General features: G+C 39.7%; 1 protein-coding gene across 10 annotated transcripts in view; it reads right to left on the bottom strand.

Moving 5' to 3' along the window:
* LOC127412613 (F-actin-monooxygenase mical2b-like) overlaps positions 1–12,568 on the bottom strand; it is an 87,107-nt gene that overhangs the window by 49,700 nt on the left and 24,839 nt on the right. For all 10 annotated transcript variants that reach the window (XR_007892460.1, XM_051649101.1, XM_051649151.1 and 7 more), the window contains exon 2: positions 12,022–12,395. Coding sequence is in view for 9 of the 10 variants with exons in the window: in XM_051649101.1 (XP_051505061.1) it covers positions 12,022–12,282 (261 nt within the window). In the remaining variant the exon portion in view is untranslated. The remainder of the gene's footprint in view (positions 1–12,021; positions 12,396–12,568) is intronic.

Below are 12,568 nucleotides of genomic sequence, written 5' to 3'. Positions count from 1 at the left end.
GTTGATACTTAAAGGGATAGTTCACCCAAAAATGAAAACTCTGTCATCATTTACCCAAACTGCACCACTTTCGTTCTTCTATAGAACACAAAAAGAGATGTTAAGCTGAATGTTAGCCTCAGTCACCGTTCACTTTCATTGTATGGAAAAAAAGATGCAATGAAAGCAAATGCTGAGTGAGACATTCTGCCTAATATCTAATTTTGTGTTCCATGGAACAAAGAAATTCATACGGGTTTGGAACATTACAAGGGTGAGTAAATTATGACAGTATTTTCTTTCAATTGAAAAACAACCTGGAGCTCCATTAAATCTCCTGAACAATGGAAAGCAAATACAATTTTCCATTGGGTGCATCATCTTTTACAAATCCAGCCAATCATTGTACAAGTCAATGTCAGCGGCAAAATCTCAGAGCACTGCCAATGTTGCCTCTCTTATCTTATGGAAAAGTCTGCAGAACAGGAATTGGCAGCATGACCTGCCAGAAGAGGCTTCCTGGTAAAAGCCATGGTATGTAACGGACCAACAGTCGCTTCTGACACATACCAGCAGAACACAGACCACCTTACTGTAGAATCAAATCTTTAAACACTCATGCACTTAGTCTGGTTTTCCAACAATGTGATCCCAGTTTGCTTGAGTGCTTGAACAGTTTGCTAAATTAGAGTTCACACCAGCAGAGAAAGCTACTTAATCAACTGAAGCAGACCACCAGGAGAGCTGCCTGGACTCGGATGCTTGCATGGGAACAAAATAATTTAAAGGTGCACTCAGTAACTTTTGCATTTGTGTCATCTTGGACTTACAGTGACACTTAGCGGCGTGGATGCAGCATAATTCAAAATCAATAGTTTTTAGTTAAAGGTGCCATTGTAGAAACTCACTATACACAGTCAGCCACGATAAATTTATCCAAAAATGAAAGTGTCCCATATCAAGGTGGTTACTGTGATTAAGCAAGTAGTATTTGGCTGGTCATGTGATTCCAACATGGCACCGCCCATAAGGGGACTCTTTCCATGTAGAATAAAACAGCTTTTATAAGATTACTGATATGACTGGAGTCTTCATCTCATGTGATTGCTCAGGATTTTATACCTAAATTTACTTTAGGAGTAAAACTTTTTTAATATGAAAAAAATTACTGAGTGCACCTTTAAAGGTGCAATATGTAATATATTTACTGCACTAAAGCATAAAATTATCATAATATGTTATCAGAGATTTAGGAAACATGCTAAGTTGAAATACTGGCTTCTCCGAAAACAATGCAACAGCCAGTATATTCTACTTTGAAATGTCCATTCCGGGCCGGAATTTCTGTTTGTGTTTTGGCCTGTGTGATCCCGCCCATTGCCCATTTCCCAATGGAATTTTGACAACCCGGGTAGCCAGACTTGAAAGAAATTAGCGGGCAAACACAGTGCGCTGCAGCCATGGAAGCCAGCAATACATCTAGCTAACATTGACAGAGTTATAAAAAATCCACATGAGCTGGTTTATAATTTGCAAACAATAAAAACATTGCAAACGTATACATTAGCTGATCAACTTGCAGTGTAAGGCTCGTCGCTTGCCATTGTCAGTTTGCTCGTTCCTGTTGCGTGTCCTCAACCTGGCAACCCGCGTGAGCTTCGAGTCTGGAGAGGAGGGGGCGGGGGAGACAACGCTCTCCAATATTTTGAATTTGGACTGCAGTACCCATTTTAAACGCTTGATGTCACTTGATGGCACTTACAACGGAAGTGAATGGGGCCAATTCTTGGAGGTTTAAAGGCAGAAATGTGAAGCTTATTATTTTATAAAATCACTTACATTAATTCTTCTGTTAAAAATGGTGTATTATTTGAGCAGTAAAGTTGTTTAAATCATTGTTTTGTGGGATTACAGGGTTCATGGCATTATGTCATCATGGCAACAAAGTAAAACTGGATATAACTTTACACAGAAAAGGCTAGTAAGCGTTTTCATCTCACTAAAATCATGTTTACACGCATATCGCATATTGTCTTGTGGCTACTGTCCTGTTTCATGTGACGTCATTGTATGACCGCCCCACCAGGTTTGTGACCAAAATTCCATATTCCTTCATTGTGCTGTGCTGTGGGTTTCTAATTATAAATCTTGAAAAGGTGATACTGCTGTTTATTTACCAGAGCAAAAATTTAATTTTTCTTTCAATAAAGTTTTATCTTTTAAGTTACATGGCTTTTTCACCAAAAGCAAGCAGTGATGAACAGTGACAGCAAGGATAAAATCACTTGTGGGTCTTTGCTCATTTATTCAGACATGTCAGTTATCTATACATGCATCAATTATATTTATAACATCATCGAATCAGATACAATTAAACTGTAAATGCACATAAGGTGATGTTATTCATAACACCCAGTATGTCATAAATATAACACATTGTAATAAATAAAAAAGCACTATAATGTGAATATTTAGTATATATTGATGTGTATATACTAATGTTAGTCATTTACATTTTACATTTATGCATTTGGCAGACACTTTTATCCAAAGCAACTTACAGTGCACTTATTACAGGGACTGTAATTAGTGTTATACCCCTGGAACAACCTGGAGTTAAGTGCCTTGCTCAAGGACACAATGGCGGTGGCTGTGGTGATCGAACCGGCAACCTTCTGCTTACCAGTTCTGTGCTTTAGCCCACTACACCGCCACCACTCCAGTCTAGTCAATAAACAACACATCATAAGATCATGAAGCACAGACTTTATTCACACCGCCAGACCACAATGTAAACATATTAGTCTTATTCACTAATATTCCTCGGTTGCTTTTTCTGTATTCTTCATGAGTTAAAAGCAGCTCTTACATTTATACAGATGGGATCATCTCAGATGTTTTGTAATATTTTGACCAAATCAGAGCAGAAAACAACACAAACATTTATAACTTCTGAATGAGAGATGTTCACGGTGATGTACCGGTAGGCATGTGCACTCGCCGGTCACACAACAGACTCGCCGTCGTACGGAGGTAAATTGTGGATAAAATATAGTTAAATGGGGCATTAAATGGAGAATCTAATTTTCCTTGATATTTAGACATACAAGAGATAACTGTACTATAAAAAACATACTTCCTCCCCAGTCTAAAAAGAGCATTTATAGTTGCCCCCCTGCTGAAATGTCTCATTTTGAAATCTGTCTGTTCGTGACGTCATGACACATTGCTCATTTGTATTTACACATCCCACAACATGCATCATAGCACCCTTGGCCCTGCCCACCGAATCTTCAAGTCAAGAGAGAAGGCGATCCGTGTTTAACTATTCCTAACATAACACCAAAGGGGACCCATCTGGACTACTTTGGATTATTTTTGAATATATTCATGCACTAGACAGACATCTTTGACCACTTGATACATATCTCGTGCCGCTTTTCAAAGACGCGGTGTCAAGTTACAACTCTGAAAGGGAGAAGCAACTCTCTTTCATTCAGCTGCTGCCTGTGTTGCTTTGAGACAATTATTAGACCTTTGAGCGCTATTTTTAATTGTTGGTGTATGTAAACATAGGACGCGTTTGATGATGGACGTCTTTGCGATGTGCACCTCAGTGCGCCTTCGGTATATATGTGCATAATTTCACCGTTCTTTGGACTATGATGATGTGTTCATTTTTGTCGGCTCATGTCAGTGTCGACTGCTTGTGAACCATTCATAATACGATTCCAGCTTTGCAAAGGAACAGTTATTGAAGGAGGGGGAAGTTAAAAACTCTTAAATATCGTAAGTAAACCGTTTTATTCATGAATATTTAAAATGTCATGACTGTTTGATAGTTTATGGCGCTGATGTGCTTGAGATGAACAGTTTAATATATGTAGAAACAAAAATGCAACAAGTGCTATTAGGTATAAAATCCATATCTGCTGGTGCTCTTTGGAAAAGTTATAATCTATCTCATGAAAAAAGGATATATCCAAGGCACTCAGACTTAAGTATAAAATTTAAGAAAGCCATGTTATTAAACCATGGCCAGAATAATTAAAAACCACGAACCGATACGTTGCAGCTAGAAAGCCTTCATCAGGTCGTGAATATATTTAATATATTCAGATGCAATGTGTTGGATGTGCGTTATGTGTAAATCCTGCGATTTTGTTTTATAATGTTCTTCCGATTGAGTTTGATGAATTTGAGGGACTGCACAATGTTAGTCAATCAGAAAAGTGGGCGTTTATGTTGAAGTTTTAAGGAGGCGCTTAGGCCAAAACCAAGCGTTTCAGACAGAGGGCCAAAAACAGGGTGTAAAAAATGATCATATATTACTAAATTGTGACTGTTTTTGGTGCAAAACTTTCATAACATTACCAGTGGACCACAGGGAAGATAATACAATTATTTAGAAAAATAGCACTTCATGACCCCTTTAAATGTCCGCGAAAGTCAAATTTGGCAATATTTGTGATGACCTCAGACCTTTATACCTTTCCTGGGACTTGGCATGGATCAAAAGCATTTTTTGAGGTTTTTCTTTTTTTTTTTTTACGGGTGTTTTTCCGTTCACCACCATTGTTTTTCTCCCGCTGATGGTCACAAATATGGCGACCGCGGGGAAAAAGGAACATCACTGAAACAGGTCAATACGTTTGAAATTATTTCAATTTGTGATTATTTCAAAGTTTACGGATTGGCCCCATTCACTTCTATTGTAAGATTTTGCTTTTTTTTTTTTTTTAAAGAAAAAGTGGGACAGGTCAAAATTGATTATTGTAGTAATAAACATTACACCACAAATGCTGTTGAGTGAGCTTAACTTGTATTGAACTTGAATTGAATATTCCTTTAATAAAGATTTGAGTATTGAAGAAATGCTGAGTTTGTACACTGAGTTTGTCAGAACGGACGCTGTCTTGTACTTAAAGCGACTAGTCAACACTGGCAAGTCTTGACTAGGATGTATATTGTCCAGTCTAACATGAAAAACTGTAGATGTTGCACAGTCTGTCTTGGCTTTTACGCAACATTTCACCAGGGTCAGATTGTACAATCTTAAAGCAACAATCTTAAAAGACAGAAAAAACTGTAAAGTACATGTCAGGCTTAAGACAACAGAGTCTGGCAACGAGTCCTACTGTGCAATGTCACGGTAAGATTGGTTATAGTGTCCATGCTGCATCAGACCACTTAATTGAGTTGATCATGAGTCACAAAGCCACAGCTGTAGCATATGTCTAACAGATTGCACACACATTCTCAAATGCACATAGCCAGAAAGAGAGTAACTCAACTTTTCCAATGTGGAAAACAGTGCCTCTTTGGTCGGGATTACAAAGTGACTTGTAGCTCCAGTCTGGGTCAAGAGCTCACACTGCTTAGACTGAGGATCGGCTCCAAGAATTTACCACAAAATCCGGTAGTGAACCACAACACTTCCTTGAAAAACAGCTCAAACACTTATAAGGAAGAATCAGAAGCACACTCTCTTTGACTTCTCTGTATTTAAGGCTCACTCCGTGAAATGGGTGCCATTACAATTTTGAATAGGTTTTTTTTTTTGAAGATTTTGAAGATTTTACACATTCTACCACAAAAGAATGTCTGAAGGGTTGGGGTTTGGGTTAGGCTATATGGTTAATAAAATATACATTCTTTTTCAGTGTTTCAAATAGTTTACAACTGAAAACAACTCACTTTGCAACTCATTTTTGGCACTACTCAGTGAACAATTCTGGAGCTCACATGTGCCCATATGTTCAACAACACTTCCAGCTTCACCCACTGGAGGCAGTGGTTCAAATTTCAGTAAGCACAGACCGATTTCAGCAGCAGAACTTTCGACCTACTGTTGTCAAATTAACAGTGAGATCAATCTGGCATATCAATGTCTAAGTGCAAAGTCAAAATCAATCTTGTTTGGAATCTGCAATCATAAAAGTTTTCGTATATCTGTAAAGGCTATACAAACTTTCTGATAAAACTTCTGATTTTGTAGAGCAAATGATAATACAGCAGCATAAAACAATAAAACAGGCGCCGGCATGCTCTTCTGCTAGTTGATAAAAGAGAGAATGATCTCATATCCTGAACAGTCTGTGAATCTGGCAGATAGTTGGAGGCTGGTTGAGGACTGATATCATGTCACTCTTCCTAAACCACACTGGTTTTTTTTCCTGCTAAACTCAAGTCACAACAGGATGGACAGGCAGATGGGCTGTAATTCATCAGGAAGTTAAAACACTTTCTCCTATCCCAGCTTAACGTGTAGAGACAACTATAAGTAAGGCAATCATAGGTTGATTTCCTGGAGAGTCTATGCAAAGCTACAAGTTGTGTGCGTAATACCAGGAAATATTGTGCCTGAGAAGAAATTCAAACTGGCAAGAGGCAAATTCTGCATATGGCTGTTTAAGTACTCTTAATAATCATCCATTATGTAGTTACAGCATACCTGGTCTGTCTGCATGAAACAGTGGCATTAAGGAACGCTGTGCTGTGTATGATTAAAGTGTGGAGAACAGCCCTTAGTCAGTCACTACTGTATATAATTACCATCTTTATTACAGAGGTAAATTATACCCTAAAAGAGCTGCATAATTACACTCCTTCAGATCAAGAAACATAGTGGGGCGTTTATGGCCAGTATGAAGTGAACTTGATAAATTCTGTTCACTTTGAAACTTCAAACACTTGCTAACAATAAGCTTGGCTTGGATCCATGTTGGCTTTCAAAGTGTGTGTGTTTGAAAGGGGAAGTTCTCATAATGAACATCCAAAGAGTCTGATCTTCTAAAATAATCATATCTGCTGAGTAGTGTGAAGATCTGTAATGCACTGGCAGACTGATCCTCAGAAAGGCTTTTAAAGGGGTACTGTGGACTCTAAAAGTGTGTCAGAGGGTATTTAAAGAGATATCATTTTTATTTTGATACACTTACTTTTCAGTGGCCCCCAAAAGTGTTTGGACACCTAAACCACACTTAAAAGTGTATTAATGTTATTGCATTAGATAACAAAATATCACACCAAGTGGCATCTGCAACAAATTATGCTTATTCTCATAACTAACTTCCCTTTTCTGAGTCATTTTGCAATTACTTTTAACCAAGTGGTCTCATTTTTACAGGTCATTTGTAATGGATGTATGAAGTCAGTTGCCCTCAAGTTTACACAAGTGTTTTAGCAGAGTAACCACATGTGTTGCTCATCAAATTGACTATGGAGATTTTCCTAAGTTTGACAACCACAAAATGTCCACATACTTTTTGAACAGTTTATCTATTTTATACTTATATTTAGTGCTGTCGGTCGATTAAAGTTTGAATCGCGATTAATCGCATAATTTAAAAAATATTGAAATTTGACTCTAAATATTCTTATTTTCCTGTCAAAATGCATTTATTTTCTTCTTAGGAAAGAAAACAAAACAATATGTAACAATATAATGCTTCATTAACATTTTACAAACAAAGACTTTCACAGTATAAAGATAGAAATGCACTGAAATAGCACTAGTTGAAAGAACTAGTCTCCACGTTGGTTGCATATTCATTGCAACAGGCATTAAATCTCTCTCATCTTCCACAATATTAATCAGCCGGCAGACTGTGGCTATCCATTTTGTTACAGCAATTGTGAAGCCGCATTCATGATTTGTTTCAAGGTGTCAGCCCCAACATTAAAAGCCGCATTGAACTCCAAATGAAAAGCGATTGCTGACAAAAAAGTCTCATTCTGCGTTTTGGTGATTTAAACGTGGTCATTTAAATATGTCTACTTAGGGTGAAAAATACTTGATTTCTGTCACAAGTTCCATCTAGGCTTGTTTTGTACAACAAATAGCATTAAGAGCTCCTTTCTCCATCATTTTATCACTGACACTGAATCACTGCTGTATGTGTGTTGTGGTGTACACATCAGTGTAACAGACATATCGCAAAGGTTCTGGCCTCCAAACAAGTGTTTTGCTGTTTTATGCTGTATTAATTGTAAATGTGTTAATTACGATTAAGAAAAACGAATATGTTGAATCCAGGGCGTGCTGAGTGACTCCAGTCAGGCTTCCTAAGCAACCAACTGGCCCAGTTGTTAGGGTGGGTAGAGTCACGTTGGGTTAACCTCCTTGTGGTCGCCATAATGTGGTTCTCGCTCTCGGTTGGGCGCGTGGTGAGTTGTGCGTGGATGCCGCAGAGAATAGCGTGAAGCCTCCACACATGCTAGGTCTCTACGGTAACGCGCTCAACAAGCCAAATGATAAGATGCGCGGATTGATGGTCACAGATGCGGAGGCAACTGAGATTCTTCCTCCACCACCTGGATTGAGGCGAGTCACTATGCCACCACGAGGACTTAGAGCGTATTGGGTATTGGGCATTCCAAATTGGGGAGAAAAGGGGAGAAAAAAAGAAGAAAAAATAAAAGAAAAATTAACACGTTCAACTTTTTAATTATTTGCATGCATTAACATGTTAATTTTGACAGCTCTACTTATGTTCTATTATAAAAATTTTAAAACCTAAAAAAAAATTTTGCTTGAAAAGTGGGCTATCTTTCTTTTAAAGAAATGGCAGTTGTTTTGATATTTTGTAATGACATTCACATATATTTAAATGTGTCTTTAAAAATTTGGGGCCACTGTAAGCTGAAGCAACAGGTAAATCTCTCTCTCTCTCTCTCTCTCTCTCTCTCTCTGTGTGTGTGTGTGTGTGTGTGTGTGTGTGTGTGTGTGTGTGTGACCCATGATAAAAAATATAATTTGCACAAAGAGCTACATACATGGATGATATGGCTGTGCTCTTTTGTAAACAGATAAATTACGAACAGGTCTACTCTCATACGGAGTACACAGTTTGATCGGGTTGCCCCTAAAACCACAGAGCACTGATCTAACAAACAGCATCTGTTACAAACATATATTACAACCATAGCCCCAAAATCAGGACAAACCTTTAAGCAACTGAGGTGGAATCTGTTCCACCATCTACATGTTTGGTTTATAAAGGTCTCAACAATGATTATGCAATTGCCTGCAACGAAGATGGTGCCACGGATGGCTACCTAGATATGGTGCTCTCCAGTTCTTATGCTGTTTTTGTTTGTTTATCCTGTGTTTAGTAATTTATTTCCAATCAGTTTTTTCAGAGACGAGCTGCTGAATATTCGGCAGCACACGCCAGACAATCTTTTACTGGTTTTTGATTATTCAGACGTTCTGTTGGACATTTTAGTCGGAGGAGCTGCAGTATTGTACAAGCACGATAAAAGATGCAAACGTGGGAAGCGAGCCAGCGCGCTGGTCAAGCTCCGACAGTGCAGCTTTCGAACAACACTGCCAAGCATCCATCTAGCGAATCTCCGCTCTCTTCCAAACAAAACAGACTAATTGCTTCTCCTCACATGCAAAAATAAGGACTTTGCAAATTCTGCAGCATTGCGCTTCACGGAAACCTGGCTGAGTGAAGATATTCTGCACACTACATCTGCCGGGCTTCCAGCTGTTCAGAGCAGATTGCACCACGGAGTTAACAGGGAAAATGAGAGGTGGTGGAACGTTTATTTACGTCAACGAATGTTGGTGTACAGATGTAACAACACTGAAGAAGATGTGCTATCCTAATTTAGAGGAGCTCTTCATAAACTGTAAGCCTTTCTACTTGCCGCGGGAGTTTTCCTCGTGTATTCCGCGAGTGTTTATATTCCTCCACAAGCATGTGTGAGCGCAGCGCTGCAACAGCTGGCTGATCAGATCACAGACACAGAGCAACAACACCCGGACTCACTTATTATTATTCTTGGAGATTTTAACCAGGCAAATCTCACATGTGAACTGCTCAAATACAGACAGCACATTACATGCCCCACCAGAGACAGAAATATACTGGATCATTGCAACACAACAATAAAGAATGCATATCGCTCAGTCCCAAGTGCAGCTTTAGGACTCTCTGATCACTGTCTGGTTCATCTTTTTCTGACCTACAGGCAGAAACTAAAATCAGCTAAGCCTGTAGTAAAGACTGTAAAAAGATGGACCAATGAAGCAGAGCTGGAACTACAAGCCTGTTTTGACTGCACTGATTCGAGTGTTTTTGAGGCTGCAACCACAGACCTGGACAAGCTCACAGATACTGTAACATCATATATCAGTTTCTGTGAGGACATGTGCATTCCTACTAGGACTTATTTAACATACAACGACTAACCATGGTTTACAGCAAAACTCAGGCAGCTCCGTCAGGCCAAAGAGGATGCTTACAGAAGTGGGGATAAAATATTGTACAATCAAGCCAAATACAGACTGAAAAAGGTGATTAGAATGGCTAAAAGAAGCTATTCTGAAAAGCTGAAAAAACAGTTTTCAGCTAACGACCCTGCATCAGTGTGGAGAGGCCTGAAAGACTTTACCAACTACAAGACACCATCCCCCAACCCTGTAGGGAATCAACAACTTGCTGACGACCTGAATGTTTTTTACTGTCATTTTGAAAAGCCCAGTCTCACACCTCACACCAGCTCTGACCTTCACAGCACACAAACATTTACACCTCCTGCCACCACCCTCCTCCCCTCTCCTGCTACTCAACATGCACTTAAGATGATGCAGTCAATATGGGACTGCATTAAATATTTCTACATCTAGACAGACCAGGGACTTATGCAAGGATACTATTTGTTGACTTCAGTTCTGCTTTTAACACCATCAATCCCGCTCTCCTATGGACTAAATTAACCCAGCACTCTTCTCCCGGCTCTATCAGTCAGTGGATTACCAGCTTTCTGATAGACAGGTAGCAGCTAGTGAGAATGGGGAAATTCACCTTTAGCACATGTACAATCAGCACTGGTGCCCCCCAGGAATGTGTGCTCTCCCCACTACTCTTCTCCCTGTACACAAATGACTGCACTGCCAAGGACCCCTCTGTCAAGCTCCTGAAGTTCGCAGATGACACTACAGTCACTGGCCTCATCCAAGATGACAATTAATCTGCATAAAGAAGGGAGGTTAAACAGCTGGCCATCTGGTGCAGTCAAAACAACCTGGAGCTGAACATGCTTAAAACAGTGGAGATGATAGTGGACTTTAGGATGAACACCCCAACATTAACCCCGCTCACCATCCTGAACAGCACTGTGGCAGCAGTGGAGTCATTTAGGTTCCTGGGCTCTACCATCTCACAGGACTTGAAGTGAGAGACCCACATAGACTCAATTTTAAAAAAGACCCAGCAGAGGTTGTACTTCCTTCGCCAGTTGAGGAAGTTCAACCTGCCACAGGTGCTGCTGATACAGTTCTACTCAGAAGTCATTGAGTCTGTCCTCTGCATTTCAATAATTGTCTGGTTTGGTTCAGCTACAAAGTCAGACATCAGAAGACTTCAAAGGATAGTTTGGAATGCTGAATGGATTATTGGTTCTCACCTTCCCACCCTCCAAGAACTGTACACATCCAGAGTGATGAAAAGGGCTGGTAAATCACTCTTGACCCCACTCACCCAGCACACTTCCTCTTCGAACTACTGCCCTCTGTCCAGCGCTATAGAGCACTGAGCACCAGAACAGCCAGGCACAGGGACAGTTTTTTCCCTCAGGCCATTCACTTCATGACCAGTTAAAACTGCCCCCAGATACTCTCCATAGTGGCAATACAATCATGTGCGTATTCAATCCATCCATTCCAACTTATATCTATATTTCATTTATATTCTTTCAAATATCCTACCTCTTCTTCAATACATTACATCACCTGCACATAACTTTATATATGTAAATATATAACAACATCATTAAGCTATTGTATATTTCTCTTTTTTTATCTGTCATAACTTATATATCTTAGTCACTATATGTATATATGTTTAAATGTATATGTTTGTATGTATATATACATTGCATTCTTTTGCACTGAAAGCTTCTGTCACCATGACAAATTCCTTGTGTGTGTAAGCATACATGGCAATAAAGCTCATTCTCATTCTCTCATTCTCATTTAAAAGTCATAATATTTCCCAGTATTAGTGTCTTGGCATTTTGCAAACTTACCTTAGTGCCCTCACAGGCTTTGCCTTTTTTATACTCTTTGTGGCTGGCTCTCTTGTCCAGCTTGCTCCAAAGTGCTTTGGCCTTCCAGCAGGTCACCATGCTCTTCAGACTGCTGTAGAAGGTGCTGTGCTCCAGAGGATCCAGCTCCAGGTAACTGCACATGATGTTGAAGGCCTGTAGGGTGCTCTTACAGTCAGAGGCCTGGACAAAGTTCTCAAACAGCTGTCCTGCCTTCTTATCATCTTCAGCTTCTCCCATCATCTTCCCTGTAGGAGTGTGAATGCTTGACTGGTGATATCTCTATTGCTCCTCTTCTCCCGTTCACCTGGCTGAACAGCTATGCTCTCACTCTGGTCTCCTCACTCATGCCAAATCTGAAAAGACAACAATAATTTCTTGATTTCTACATTTTCTGAAGAAAATGTGAGGTGTGTTTGCCTGTGCAAAACTCACTGCCAAAGGGTGTTGTGGGTGGTTGCTAAGGCGTTCTGAGTGGTTTTAGTGCATTGCTATATGGTTGCTGGGGTGTTCTAGGTGATTGCTAGGA

Source organism: Myxocyprinus asiaticus, chromosome 2 (genome assembly GCF_019703515.2).
Source record: "Myxocyprinus asiaticus isolate MX2 ecotype Aquarium Trade chromosome 2, UBuf_Myxa_2, whole genome shotgun sequence".
In the NCBI taxonomy this organism is placed as follows: Eukaryota; Metazoa; Chordata; class Actinopteri; order Cypriniformes; family Catostomidae; genus Myxocyprinus; species Myxocyprinus asiaticus.
The sequence above is the reverse complement of the archived record's forward strand: the minus strand, read 5'-3'. Positions and strand labels throughout refer to the sequence as shown.